The sequence below is a fragment of the Pezoporus wallicus genome, unplaced genomic scaffold (assembly GCF_028554395.1).
Source record: "Pezoporus wallicus isolate ANWC-B61680 ecotype Strahan unplaced genomic scaffold, APGP_CSIRO_Pwel_v1 contig_2870, whole genome shotgun sequence".
Taxonomy (NCBI): Eukaryota; Metazoa; Chordata; class Aves; order Psittaciformes; family Psittacidae; genus Pezoporus; species Pezoporus wallicus.
The window spans coordinates 441665-457552 of NW_026636990.1; the positions used below are offsets into that span (position 1 = coordinate 441665).

Sequence of the window (15888 nt, forward strand, 5' to 3'; positions counted from 1 at the left end):
TCTCTCCCCTTTAAATATACAGAGAAAATAACCTGATCACTTAAGTGCTCTGAAACTGGCCTATCCAAGAGACACTTCTGTAATGCTCATGCAAACAGATCCTGGCTAACCCTGAAAGCTACAGCACTAGTAACAAAATTGAATAGGAAAAAAGACTCTGGAGATTTGAAGCCTTTACCTATGTAAAGAAGGTGAAAAGTCTTCATATATACTAACAAGAATAAACGTGCACAGGATGGACAGGGAGAGGAGAGAGGCAAGACAGATACTTGAATTACTGAACAGTGTTTGCATAGAAGAAACAGCAGGAAGTTTTTGGCTATAAGAAAAAGACGACACACATTTGAACAGAATTAAGTTAAACTAGCTGAAATACCTAAATGGGGCTATGCTGAATTCACAAAGAGTTTCCAGCACTAATCTTTAGGTTCAAGCCAGTTGCAGTGTGGTTTCCATTGAAAACCTATGGATACCTCATGGTAATATCAATACTTCAGGGAACTCATTTAATCACATCTGGCTGGATGTGACACAGCACAACCCAAAAGCCTGTAAGGAAGGGAGGGAAGTCCAGGCTCAGAGACCAGGGAGGAAGTTGCTGTGAGAATGGCTCTCCACCCACACAAAGGGAATGTCAAGAAAAACAATACCCAAGGGAAGAGGGGTGGGGTGGGTGTGAAGTCTCATTTTAAAAAAGACAACAGTTTAATGGAAAAAAAAAAAATACCTTTATTTTAGAGGGTGTTTTTTTTTAATATGTTATATTTTAAATAGTTTTAAGATGCAATCAAAGAAAAGTCATTAAAGTTACATAATTTTCTTGTACAAATGAAGCGCTGGATACCAAACTATGAACTCTTCCCAATGTGTCTAACACTGCCTTATTCTTTTAATTTGTTGCATTTATCAAATCTGTAGCTTTAGAGTTAGGTGCTTAAATTTAGAGGCATAAGGAATTGGATTCTGATACCAAGATGTCCATTTGGCTTGGCCAGCGAGCTGCACAGAATATTTTGGGGATATATTTCCCTAAACAGGAAAAAAAAAAAAAAAAAAACAAAACAACAAAACCCCAGCATCATTTATAGCTGAATTTATTTTTAAACACAACCAGCAGTTGCCATAAATATTTAAGACCAGCGGAGAATACACTTCAACATGAGGTAGCCTCAGGGTCTGAAAATACTGCGTTCTACTGAAAATTTAGGAACGTTTTCCTAATCAAGTCTGTGGACACAGTTTTAGATAGGTCTCTAAGTTTTATATTTGACAGGTAAGGGACTCTTGAAGTTTCTGGCCATATCAGGTATAGTGTACAATCTGGCGCAGAACCAAGTGTGGTAGTCACAAAACCTGGCTATATTCTCAAGAGCAACTCAAGACAAGCTCTCTTCTCACCTCTGGCCTTCTACTGGTATCCCCTTCCCTGCAAGGGGCACTAGGTTTTCACACCATCCTGTCCAAAGAAAGATCCTGTGCCCACACAACACAGTTTTTCATGAGCACTTGCTCATTTGGGTAAGTGTGCTGACTGTTGGTGAAAGGGACAGAAAAGGAACATGTAGCCAATGATGTGGAAGAAGGGAGAGCAAGGACAGACTAGCCGTAGTCTCAGATCAGTTTAAACACCTTGCCACATTTTTTCCTGGTCAGTGCTGCTTTCCCCTCCACAGTTTTAAGCAGTTCAAAGGAATGTACTGTATTCTATGTCAACATCCTTTAATTAACCCAGATGCCCTCCTTATCTGTGGAAGCAACAAAATCTTAGCTTCAGGCTCTGTGCAATCTTAAAAACTAGTGCTGAATTGGTGTTTCAAGTTCCCCGAGACACACAAGGCTTCTACCTAGTCTTCAATCAGGAAGGCCTTCTCATTTAAACAAATGAATATTTAGAACTAGGAGAAAAGCAATGACTCGTAAGGCAGTCTATAGCAAATGAGAATATTCTAGCTTGATTATTAACCAGTTTTCTCCTTATGCTGTAGTGAACTCGCAAGTAAGTGCTAGAGTAAGAAACACTAATTTAACATAAGACTGGTAAGACTTATGTTTCTGTACATTTATCCTGAAAAGTAGGAATTCTGGCTATATTAGAGAAATAATCCCCATAGGACACCACAAATGACAGCCTCAAAACAGAACAACTATCCAGTTAAGGCTGCTCATCCAAGGAAAAGTTGCTTTTCATAGCATACATTCTTACTAGAGAGATGCTGCTGTAAATAACCCCACACAGAGACAAATGCTATCATTCTGAGCTGAACCTATACAGCTGGCAACTACCACTGAGGGCAACAGAGAATTTAAATTCCCCCAGTCTTACAGATGTATTTTTGTTTTGTTTTCAGCCAAGACAACCATGTTTGTTTTGCTGCTCATTTTGCAACGTACAGTCTGAGGTAAGGAAGCAAGCGAGAGATGTAAAGAAACTGGGAAAGGTCACCCTCATGCTGCTGGAGAGACTTTGGGAGCATCTGTAGATAAGATTGCTCTTTGTAAAAAGCAGATGTGCCAAATTTCTTTTTTTTCCCCACAAGCAGTCAAGAGAAGGAATCAACGGCCCTTAGACACAAAGTTCTAGAAATCCAGAAAGCTACAAAGAGGAAGAAGAGATTTAAAAAAAAAAAGTATTTAGACTTTTGACACCTAGGAGTGAGGAACATACAATATATACACCATATATTTTCAATAGGTAAGATGAGCTGATAGCCCACAGTTCACCTCACAGCCACTTTTAAAAGAACTTTATCTTACTTTTCTACCCCAAGGAATGCAAAGTATTTCTAATATCAGCACACTGATTGTTCTAGTAACACCAGACGCTGTGCTAGGCATCAGTAAACAGGATATATGTATTTAATGGCATGAACTACATTCTAATCTGTTACTATTCTACTTGTAACTGCACACTACTTACTTTTTGTTTTCTGATCAATGATTTGGCTAGCAAGAAGCCTGGTCTGCACTGTGGGCTGAGGACACCTCACTAAACAACTCCCTCATCATGCCTTACACTTTTGGTTGAGCCAAGGTAAAGGTGGCAGAGGCAGGAAGCAAAGGAAACCTTCCTCTGAGCTGGACCAGTGCTAGCACTGAAGAGTGCAATTTTTAGTCCAGTCACTTACTAATACAGAACGACATCATAGGATCATAGAACAAACTAGGTTGGAAAAGACCTTTAAAATCATCGAGCCCAACCATTACCTAAGGACTGTCAAGCCCACCACTAAACCATGTCACTAAAGGCAAAATGATCTCCCTTCATGGCTGCCCCTCATGATCTCCAGTCACAGCCACACCTCATGCGCCCCCTCATAGTGGCCCCACACGGTATAGGTGCTACCCCTACCATCATGGCCACCCCTCAGAGCCCATGGCTGCTTTGGCTCTCCCCTGATACCCCTCACCCCTTGTATTCTAGCTCCTCCATATTCAACAGTTTAGTACTACATGGGAGCACTAGTTCAGTTACCTACATTACCAATCCATTAGAACAGGTCACAACACTTGTTTAAAAATATTCCTAGAAGTGTATTCTCTTTCGTATCTATATTTAAACAAAAAAAAAAAAAAAAAGGCATTTAGAAGCACTAAATACCTGTTAATCTAAAAACCATGCAGTTGTCTCTCCTGTGAGCAAGTACAGAAATACAAATACAGAATAAAAAACTCAGAGAGGCAAGTCAGCAATATATCCTAGCCTGCTCTATTACACAGATTACAGTATATGGCTTAATCAAGCCAGTGACAGGTCACAAGCAAAGGCTGTGCCCTGGACTCTGCTGTGCTCAGGGGACTGAGAAGGCTCAAGTTAGACCAGCCCATCCACAAGCTCCTGGAACTCATCACCAGTCCACACATTGAGACAGGGGCCAGCTGCCCTCATTGCTGACAGACCTGACAAGGATTTAAGATCCACAAACTAATAGGTGAAAGCCACTAGGAAGACAGGAGGGTGGAAAGGGAGAGCAATGCGGATCATGGCACGGGTAAGAGTCCAACTGGCTGAAGCCAGAGCAAGTGAGACTGACTTCTACTGTAACCCTTCCTGGTGAGGGAAAATTAAATATTTAATCACTGCTCACATTATGTGCTCAGTACTACAGTCACCGATAAAAGCTTTGACTGTATTGTCTAGAGAATTAAAAAGCCCACAGATACAAAACCATGTACACGCCCCCAAAGACCAAGATGATCTACAAACAATCAAACTAAAGCACTGGGCTTACAGGCATGGAGAACTATACAGCAAAATAAACTGATCACGGTCAGCTGCTGGCATGACAGGGAGGGATTTATTTTATTTCTATTTTTTTTACTGCAGGTGACACCAACTCCAAATGGCATTTAAGACTAGTGCTCTTCTTTTAAACTCCAGAAGTTTTAATTATTTTTCCATTTTAATCTTTGTTTTGCGGAAGAGCACAGCAAGAGGCTTTCAGAGCATTTCACATATAGCTACACACCCTAACCTGAAATACCTCTCAGCCTCTAGAAAGGTAATGGGCAATTAGTCATTAGGAGTGCAAATGCTTTTTCCAGCGAGCCTTACAAGCATAATAATATTTTATGCAAACAGTCTTTAACAAAGCCAGGTATTACAATGGTAGTGTTACAAAGGGACTCAGAATTTCCATAAGATTGTCTACCTTGTCATTCACCAGAATGTGAATGTACATATTGTACATACTGTATATATTGCTGCATGCCACCATGTTTGAGTATTTTTACACTATTTTTCACTGTATACTGAAGTTTGTAGTGTCTAACAGTATATTTTGAAAACATAAGCTCTGTATTAAGCTAGATCGATATAGAATTTTAAAAGAAAAAATTAGAATACCCTATATATTTTAGAGCTATCAGAGCAATCATTTGGCACCAATTCAGAAGACTTTCTGAGAAGTTAATTTAACCAGAATTTGTAAAAAATATTTATACAACACTGCTCTTAATACTTGAGTAAAATTAATAATACTGCAGTATAAAAAGGCTTCCAGTACTCACATAATAAGAGCAGGTGTCATTTTCCAGTTTCAGTAGAAATTAACAGTATTAGATTTGTGATCCAAGTTTCTATATATGAATTAGAGATTTCATTTCCTGTCTTGAGGATAGGAGTCTTAAGATTCAGGAAGATATGGGAATAGTAACAAGAGGCTGTCTGCAACGGGAATAGTGATCTTGCTTCCATTCCCATCATCTGCATTAGCATTAGACCCAGCTACCATACTTGTTTGGAGTATTTTAAGTGAATACTAGTACTGTAGTATAGGCTCACATATCAAAACAGTTAAAAACAGTTTAAAAAGTTAAAAAAAGAAAATCTAAGTTTCCTTCAGCCAGCAAAAAGCTACCGAACTCATAAGAAACATCACGAAAATGAGATACTGATCAAGATGATGATTTTTGGAATTTAACAGGGTACAGTTCCTGACTGGATAGAGCTATTTGCAAGGCTTGATCTCACTGCCTCCCTTCTGTATCTCAGCATTAAACACCCTCTTGGCTCCTTAAGGGCCACATATGCTCCCCATTAGCTTGCTGCACATCAGAAGGTTCCATCATTATAACTAGAAATTTATTCTCTCGAGTCTCTCCACCACTAGCTTTCAAACCAGCCTCTTCAGCTTAAGGCGAGGATAATCCACTGCCCTTCAGAAACCTTAAAATAAGGAATATAAGCTTAGATACGTGTATGTTCCTTATCATTCCAATACTCCAGTTTCAGAGAATACTGCACCTACTGTTAAGTTTCAGTGACATGGTCAGAACAGGTTTACAGTAATCTGCAGATCTGCAATAACAGAACAAAGTTAAAGGGACAAAAATGCACTGAACTTAGTTTGAGGAGAAAAATTATTCCAAGAGGGGTGAAGTTACCCAAGGTGCTGAAATTCAATACGTAATCCCTTCTAAACCTAAGTCAAAAAATGAGCAAAACTCCTGTTTGGTACAGCTTCCTCCTTGCCTAGGAAAGGCATCTTGTTACAAAAACGTGTAACCCTTCTTCTAAACCAGGGATGGCTAGCTACCTGCTCAAAACCACTTTATGAGATCAAGTAACCCTCATGTGGTCTCTCCGAAAGCTGCACAATTAGCAGTAACAGATGAAGGGGAGGAGGAGACACTAAAATCTAGGCTAATCCTAGCAATATTCACTGTTTCATAAGAAGCATCAGAGAAACAAGGATGTATTCATATGGCTCCTGCTTACCTTCAGTTCCATATAATAGAATCACGATTTACAGCCATCCCAAGACAGCTGCCCTGACCTGACATACTTGCCTTTTATAATTTAAAATAAAAAGTTTTATTTTCCTGTTGCCAGATAGCAACGTGTCACATGAACACGGATGCCAAAACCGTGCTTAAGTACAATACAAATAAAACCATTAAACTACAAGTAAAGATGCATAAATAAAAATGTTGAAATACAATACAAATAAAGCTGTTGAAGTACAATACAAATAAAACCTTAACACACTTCTGAGTCAGACTGCTCCTTGGTTACAGTCTTTTAAAGATGAGTCAGTGAAGTCTGTAACATAGCAAGACCAGCCTAATAATGCCTCTTGTACTGATCATTTCAAATTCTGTAACTCAATGGGGTAACAGAGTATTTGATAAGAGCACCAAACAATTTGAACATTATTTTCCTGTATCATATTCTGCTAAAAACCTTATTTGGGTCTATTTTTCATTTCTATATGAACAAGCAGTCTTGATTTTAAAAGTGGAACCTGGCTGTGCTAGACACATTCTTGTACCAGAGAATCTGGGAAAAGTACTTTCAAAGACACAATGCAAGTTTATCAGAGAGCTTTCAGTTCCATGCCTTCAAAATAAGTCTCATAACTTGGAAAGCTCTTTCCAGAAAGTGGGTCAACTCATTAGCAGCTGATAAGAGATGAGCAAAAGACTCTAAATAGAAGCAGCAGTTTCCTTCCAGTTTTCAAAATGCAGGACTACACCATTCTGGATGGAAAATTGCTTGTAGATCTACTCACAAGTGGACTGAGAGGTATATTGCTGCAGCTGAACTGAACAGTATTTCCTGATGTGGTCGCAACTCAACTGTTCCTACAGTCTAAGAAAGTATCTTAAGGAAATCTTGCTTCTTCTGGATAGCTTAAATGGTTTTCTTTTTTATGTCCTAAAACTGGGCTGATTAGTCACTTGCTAGTCATCTATTACCTGCATATCTAGCGTTTGTGGATTTTTCAGTTGTCTTCAGTCAACCATTTTACCTTATTAAACCCTAAGGAGTACCTTCCACTGCAGAACAGGGAAAGGCACCAATCCCTGGCACCACTACTCCTGAGCAGATACAGCAATAATCAAGCCCATCACCAAAGAATCTAACTTAATTTTAAGGTCCTGCTTCTGTGGGCTGTATAACTTGCCAATAAAGTCCCCTGTAACTCTGTTTCCCACTTGCTTTTCTCTTTTCTCCTCCCCATCCTCCAAGGTGAGTTTGTTTTAACTCTCCTGAACTCATTCTGAAAAGAGCATTATCCATTGCTGGGGATAAAGTCATCTGGAAGGCTGCAAAAACTCAAGCTATCTCCCATCATTGGATACCTTCCAGAGTTAAGCCACCTCTTCATGCTACCCACTTCTGATGCTCCAACAGTCACAGATAGAGGACTATCACAGCTTTACCCTGTCATCAGTGTCTGATCAGTGCAACAATGCTCCTGCATAAAATTCAGCAGTAGGACACAACCAGTAGTCAACTCTACTTCTCCTCCCAGCAGGGCTCTCGTGTGGTTTTCAGACCAAGCTGCTTTTAGTCAGTATGAGTTCACGCTATCCAACTCCTTAAAAACAGGTCAGTGTACTCAATCAGCTCAGCGCAGGCTCAACAAGCACCCAAGCAGCTACAAAATTGAGGCAGGACCTCTTTAACTATGAGAGACAAGCTATTTCATAATGTAGCTGTAGTGTGATACTTTATTTTCTGTTGAAAATGTCAGAAGCCCCTTCCATTCCCTTTGAGCAAAGGTCACCACCTTCACATAAGCACATTGCAAGAGCTTTCTGTTTAAGGTTAACAGGCCACCAGGACTCAAGCAGCTGGTAAGGAACCTCACTGCTCACAAGCATCTTCTTGTATTATGCCAAGAGGAAAGAGCATAGTGCCAAATTAAAGGTAATTTGGGAAGGCACTGGAAGGTGAATTAGGATTTACCCACTGCTATAAAAATGAAGGGCAAGAACTCTGAGGCAAGAGTTAGCTAGACTACAAGATACACTGTAAGAGCAATACCTGGCAGAGCAAGAATCAGATTGCTGACTTCGAATAGTGTTCACTAGCCAAGTTCTAACCTGCAGCTTTTCAGTAGGCTTCCGAGCAAGATGGAGAAAGTCTCCGGATAGAGCATTTTTCTTTATGTGGGGGCAAATAAGAACTGACTGTTGCCAGAACAGTAACAAGGGACAGTGCCACAACCAAAGTACTCAGTCTCGTATGTTTAAGAAACCACAGCAGGAAAGGGAAGACTTTCCCTGGTTTAGATGACAATCATGTTTCCAATGAACTGAGAGTCAACTTTGCGACTATCATCTCATGGTACCTGCTGGACAGTGTCATTTGAAAACAAGCTGCTCTTTCATACAAACCTGTTACAGCTTAACAACGTATTTAAGCACTGGAAAAAAGATTCAGCATCCACATGACATGGAAAATAAGGATGGCGACACATGTCAGTGAGTCACAAGCAGTCAGGGAGGAGGTTTTATTTGAACTAGGACAATCAGGAAGCACTAACCCACATACAGGGAGGCCTTCCCTGCCTAACAGCAACATCTTAATTGTCATAGAGGCAGATGCCTTCAGTGAGTATACACTGCCAGAAGGGAAGAATGGCACCCACAGCAGACATTTTACAGGGTGTGCAGTGGTCCAGCCACCTGAGCTTCCCACACCACATACTGCAAAAGCAAACTCACCTGTCCTATACACAGGAATCTGCAGTTAGCATATGTGTATAACATAACACTCCATGCAGAATACTTTAAATAGTAAGCATAAAAAAGTTACAAGCATTTAGTACTTCTGGATTTAGATCACATATTCCTTCTGTTTGGAGGACTACAACTTCTCCTTCCATTACTCAGAAGCAGTTTCATGATGAAAAAGACAAGACTGACAAGAGTCTCACTTTCCATACCACCAGCTACCTACCAACATCTTCCTTTTTTGCATAGGTACTGCTTGCAGCTCAAGGTGCTTCAACACCCAAGGAGCAGACAGTCCCGCTGTTAAAGAACAGCTGGGCAGTAGGGAAGTTTTCAACTGGCTTCTTGAGCCAGCATAGGGTGGAACATGGAGAGGAGAGGGAAAAAAAATCCCCACACATCTACCCACCAAAAATAACTAGATATAAAATGGATGTAAATCTAGTTAAGCATTTCTTTACTGTTTCCAACATATTGCAGAAGAGTGGATCAGAACAGTGAAGAGCTGAATTCTTTAGAAGACATCAATTTTTCTAGTCTTTGGTTGTACATATTCTTACATTACACCAGCAATCACACATTGACAAGTGCACTCCCTAATTACTTAAAATAGCTTGTCAGTGATTGTATAGTTAGGCAAGGGACTAAAGAAACAGTTTCTGTTTTACTGCATCCCTGCACTGAAGTTAAGACATGAACTGTAACAAGCACAGACCAGATGCGAGTTCTCCTAGAGTCTTAAGTCACAGAGAATGTTCTCCTTATTGCTGCAGTCACCTCTGCAGAACTACTTTAATCTGACTTGGTCTTTGAGTGTGGTCTAAAAGTAAATGTGTTTAGTAGTTCTTCCACTTCTTTAAGTGTTGTTTACCCGCCTTAATGAAGGTGACTGATTTGCAGTCAAACAATAGACATGTTAAAGAGTGACAGAGAATATATATAAAGCCTAATGAAGATATCACTCACAAGCTAAGTAATTAAGTTATTAGAATAAGCTGTTCTCTTTTGCATGATAAATCAAAAGTATAATAAACCATAAGAAACAAGTCTTAGTGTCAGAGAAAAAATGGTTCTGTTGTTGCCTAGAAATACCATTCCATCTACACAAAATGTCTATCAGAAAACCAAAGAGAGGCAAGTAACAAAAAATACGCAGGAGAAGAAAACTCTGCAGCCCAGGCCAGTCATGCTTTCCAGCAATGGAAGAAATCAACCACTGTCTACCAGCCCACGGAGAGGAAGGGAGCTGTTGCCTGCACTGCAGAGCTGCATACGGACATGCAGCACACCCCCCCTCAGCACTGCAGATCAGCACTCACAGAATGCAGATACAGCTTCATCGCACTATTTTTGGCCAGCTACTGCAGAAATCTGCAGCTTTTCTTCTAGATTCTCATTTTACAGAATATGACACTAGTTTAATGCTGAAACACTAGTATCACTTAGAAGGAATTCTCATCCTAGTAAGAGAGAGAGTTTTTATTTACTCTCAGGGCACCAAAGACTGCTTTCCCTAAATCCTATCACTCTCTTACAGGGTAGAAAGGTGGGTGAGTGGTCCTTAAGGCCAATTAAGAGCAACCTTAGGTTTCAGTTTCAGCTTAAAGGGGAGGTGTTGCTCCCTCCTGTGCTGCCTGCTCTTTCTTGGTCTCTTACTTCTGCTCCATCTTGGGCACTTGTGAATTAAATGGGTTTAATGAAAGGTCTGACAAGAAGGAAAAACAGTAGTTACAGTAAAGCTCTTTCTCCTTTCCTTCCCTTTGGAAAACTTGTGTTGGGAGAGTTGAACCTGCACAAAGAATGGTTTGACTCAAACAGGAGCGAGTAAGTCACAGGCATACACAGTCAGAGTCATCCACTTCCACTGCAGTGAATTTAGGATAAGGCAGGTCACTGTAACTTGAAGTGCTAACCTTAGGGTTTTTCCTGGCCAACACTGCTAAGGCAATTAAAATAATTTTTCTTCCCTATCTTCACTTACTATGGGGAAGGGATAACAGGAGAAAAAGCACAAGCTCTGTATCAAGTGACAATAAGAGTTACCCTGAGGATCATGACTATGCGACTGGTAACCTTTTTGGTGTTAGAACAGGCTACAACACCAACATTGAGAGTTCACACCTCAACTGAAGCTGGCCTTCACAGTTTTAAACTTTCACTTAAACAAGTTTTTCCTTGGAGGTTCCATGTCTCTTTAAGTGAAGATACCAGTATGAGGTTATTAATACCTGCAAGTCACTTTATCTGGGCAGTTACCTCGGTCACTTGAGCAGACACCAAAGTGCACAGGGTGGAGGAAGGACAAGGAGAAAGTGAGAATTGGAATAGAAGCACACAATCAACAGGAGCTATTCTTCTTACAGTAAAAAAATTACAACAGATTCCTGCTTTAGACCCACAGGCTTAAGACCTATGTTCTTCTATGGGCCTGCCTCAATCACATGGGAGCCAGGGAGAGGGGGAAGGGAATCTGGTGCTCTAGGCATTATCTTTGCCATTCCTACATTTAGCATATTTTTTGTCACAGCTAAAGTTTCACTGAAACCTGTAACTCGATGAGTTCAAAAGTTGCAGATGCCAAGAAACTTCAATGTTATGCACTGTCTGTATTCTTTTTTTCCCTACTAGGAGGAAGTAAACAGGCCCAAGGAAAATAAAAAGTCTGTCAACCCTCCAGCACACTGAGGCATCAGACTAGGGCATCTGTGATCCAAGTGCTACATGGAGGCAGGGGAAGGTATGTACAGTGATATTACACTGCAGGGCAAGGTCAAGAATACATCTCCAGGTGGTAACTTGGGGCAGGAGCAGGGGGAAACTCATTTTTTTAGCTAAATAATCCTGCTGTCATATGCCTCCTATAGACTTAATATATTGTTTTCCTTGATTACTCAAGATTAGTCAGGATATGCCTGTATGCTTCAAACAGTCTGAAGTATATGCACAGTGCAAAACTTTTACTTAAAGATTTGGTAATGACAATTACCAGTACAGACAAAACTGCTTTACTGGACACAAAGACAGCGTGGAAGTTTAAGCCTTGCTATAGCACAGCTTTGCAAAACTTCTGATCTTAATAAAGACTGCTCATACTGGACTAGGTAGATCCACTATGATTCCCCAGAGGCTCGCTCTCATATAACATTTTTTCAGAGCAATGCATCATTCACTGCAATTTTGTTCTTTCAAGCCATTTAGCTACAAGTACCATTGCTTTTTGAAGCACCTATCAAGATAAAATGCTGCTCACTATGCTCCTACTGATGCTGGAGACATCTGTCTGACTGAACACGACCCAGTGTGAATGCCAAGAAAGTGCTTAGCTTTATGACTGAAGTACTATTCTCATTCGATTAGGAAGCAAATATCCAAAGCTAACACTTCCTAAGATTAACCAAGAAGTACATCTACAGATACTGAAGACACTTTCCAGGCTCTCAATAGCCAGAGGTCCAGAAGATTCACAACTCTTAGAGAATAAAACTTTATCTCCACTGATCGACAACAAACATCACTACTCGTTACAGCGCGTCATTACCTAAAAGGAGTGAGCTAAAGCAAACTGACAGACCACGATGCATTACTTGGGGCAGCCAAGGTAAGCCGCTGCCGTCCTGCGGCGGTGTGCTCAGCACAAGGCCATCACCATGGCGCCTCTCCTGCCCCTGCTCATGCTCCTCACCGCTGCGCGCAGACCAACATCACGTCCTGCTGCACACCCCCACTTCACTCTCAGCCTCAGCCTAGAGCATCACCAGAACCGCAAGCAACTAAGGCCTCAAAGAGAACCACCTCCTCCTTCCAGCCGCAGCGCGCCGCCGCTGCGGGTCACCGGGAGAAGCGCGCTTCCCGTGATGCTAGACCCTGTAGGGCAGCCCTCGACCACCGGGCTGACACACGCACCCTGCAGTCACCTACTTTCCCTCACAGCACGGGATTTGCCACCACCGGTTTACAGCCTACGGAAGGGGTCAGGGAAGACACAGTAAGGACAACAGAGATCAGAGGGAGCTCCAGGTATCAGTGGGTAGGCGGCAGCAGCTCCCTCCCCTCTGCAACTTCCCTGGGGGGCGGCAGTGACCAGATTCCTCTGGGAGAGGGGCAGCAGCGCTGCTGCCTCCGCGGCAGCAAGGGGAAGGAGGGAGGTGCGGAATACAGAGGGGCGGCAGGCAGTGGTGAAGAGGCACGCAGGCACAGGGAAGGGCATCGTGCCTGGCGCCGCTGGGGAAGAGAGCGGGAGAGGGGTAGCATGCGATTAGCCCGGTGTCGTGCGGGGAGGGAGCGCAGCGCCGCACCCAGGCCGCCCCTCATTACCCCTCCGCGTCCCGCCGACCTACCCAGCACCACGCAGATCACGTCCAGCGCCACGAAGGGCAACCGCGTCCTGTCAAACATGCTGGCAGCGCCGGGCGCCCGGCGCGGCGGCGGCGCCTCCTCGCGCGGCGCGGTGACAGCCTCGGCCGCAGAGGCGGGCGCGGAGCCGGGACGGAGGGAGTGGCTGAGACCCAGCCACGGCCAGGAGAGGCGCTGCGCTGCGCTCCGAGCCAGAGGCTCCCGCACTCCTCGATCCCGGAACCCGCAGTGCGTTTCTACTACCGCCGCGGCGCCCACGGGGGCTTTAAAGAGAGCGGGCAGGCGCGGGGGTCTGAAGGGCGGGGTGGCGGTGCCTCATCCCGCCCATCCCTGCCCGCCACTGTGACGCCCCTCTACCGGCCGCGTTCCAAGGGCCGGGCGGGCCCGACCAATCGCTGTGGGGCCGGCCTCATGCCTCGCCCCGCCCCGCGCCGCCCCCTCCGCGCGGTGGGGCTATGCTGATCCTTCGGTCGCCGGTGGCTGCTGGGAAGGGCCCGGTGCCGGTGCCGCTCGGGGCAGCGCCGCAGCGGTCCCTTCGCTCTGCCTCCACCTGCCTGCACGACGCCGTCCGCCGGCGGGGCGGGCCCCGGCGCAGGAGGTTGGCCCGTCAGACCCCGTCTCCTGAGGGGCTGCCCGCCGGGTGACCGTCACTGGACGGGTGGCGGACACGGGGGCTCAGCCGCCACCGGGCTGAGAAGGGCTGCAGTGGGTCCTGCGCTGCAAACGCGGGCGCTGCTGCTGCTGCTGCTGCTGCTGCTGCTGCTGCTGTGTTTTTCTGAGATTTTTAGTATTTTTTTAACAAGGAAAAGGCTGTTTTCTGGAAGAGCGCTGGAAAATTGCAAAACAGCTGAAAAGTTGAATTTCAGGCCAACCCAAAACAATCTTTTTCCATTTTAAAAGGTTTTATTTGGGAAGGAAAACAGTGACCAACACAGAGAAAATGTGTTCTGCATAACTGCATTTTTGTTTTACCACAGAACAGACAGATTTGTCCTCCAGTGTTGTCAGGCACAAACCTGTCACCCGGGCTGCTGGGGACCGGCTGCAATTGCAGGTGGAGTGAGCTTTCTGCTTTCAGGCATAAGGCATAAACTTTCCTGCAATTTCTCATGTATTCCACTTCCAGTTCTGTAAACACTTTGTATCATATCCTCAAGGCTGAATAACAGGTTTGGCAGATCAACAAGGGAAACAAGTCCTGGGGGTGGAGGTTCCTCACTAAATATGCTGTATCTTCAATTTGGCCATGCTGCCCAGAAAGGGAACCAGTGAACATGATCCAGCTTATGCCCAGGCAGACAAGAGGCCAACAGCATCCTGGCTTGTATCAGCAATAGCCTGGCCAGCAGGGCCAGGGCAGTGATCATCCCCCTGTACTGGGCACTGGTGAGGCTGCATCTCGAATCCTGTGTTCAGTTCTAGGCCCCTCACTGCAAGAGAGACATTGAGGTGCTGGGGCGGGTCCAGAGAAGGGGAACAGAGCTGGTGAAGGGTCTGGAGCACAAGCGTGATGGGGAAGAGCTGAGGGACTGGGACGGGGTTTAGTCTGAATAAGAGAAGGCTCGGGGGGGGGACGACCTTATCGCTCCCTACAGCTGCTGCAAGGAGGCTGTAGTGAGGTGGGGTTGGTCTCTTCTCCTAAATAACAAGTGACAGGACAAGAGGAAACAGCCTATGGTTTTACCAGGGGAGGTTTAGCCTGGATACTAGGAAAAATTTCTTCAGAGAGAGGGTGCTCGGGCATTGAAACAGGCTGCCTCAGACAGTGGTGGAATCACTGCCCCTGGAAGTGTTCAAAAACCGTGTAGATGAGGCCCTCAGTGACATGCTTTAGTGGTGGACTTGGAAATCCTAGGATACAGGTTGGACTTCGTGATTATGAAGGTCTTTTCTAACCTAGTTGATTCTATGATTCTATAAATCAGTTTCAGTTAGAACATATAAAGGAGCTCCCCATGGCAGCCTGTACAGGAGTTCCCAATTTCATCTGATCACCCAAGAAGCATCCCTGATACAAATCAAAATGGCCAGTTCTAGAGATCAAAACTCTTTATTTTCATAAGTGTGTAATTTACAAACCGCATTTTCCTTTGCAGGTGTTCTGGGATGGTCTTGAGGAGATAGAAACTCCAGTGTTGTCCTAAAACATAGTAATGGAGCAAAATGAAACACAACCTAGCAACAGTGAAAACTGCTTATCTTTGTGAGAGCTGCTGCTGAAAGACAAGTGTGCAATCTGCTCTGCTCCTCACAAAGCAGGGGATTGTTCACAAGGCCTTAAATCAAGAGTAGATAACATTCCCCCAAATTACAAGGTGGTTAGAGAAACCAGGAGACAGGAGAAGAGCAATGCAAACATTCCATGGGCAATTGTCTTAATTGCTTTCTTCAACCCAAAAGCATCACGTTAATCTTGTTGGGGCTAAGCAGCAAACAGCTCAACAGCTCTCCTGATCCACACCTCTATGCGGTAAATTAGAGACTGAAGAGATCTCTTCCCAGAAAAATGTAGGCAAGATAGTGATTACTCTTAAAAGCACATGGAAATTGGGCTGCAGCAGCTCAGCATTC

The 15888-nt window shown here is 43.9% G+C and overlaps 1 protein-coding gene across 2 annotated transcripts in view; it reads right to left on the reverse strand.

Annotated features, from left to right (window-relative positions):
- PLPP1 (phospholipid phosphatase 1) overlaps positions 1–13521 on the reverse strand; it is a 59264-nt gene extending 45743 nt beyond the window's left edge. For both annotated transcript variants that reach the window (XM_057402645.1, XM_057402644.1), the window contains exon 1: positions 13302–13521. In XM_057402645.1, coding sequence (XP_057258628.1) covers positions 13302–13359 — 58 coding nt within the window. In that variant the 5' untranslated portion in view covers positions 13360–13521. The remainder of the gene's footprint in view (positions 1–13301) is intronic.
- Positions 13522–15888: the final 2367 nt, after the last annotated feature.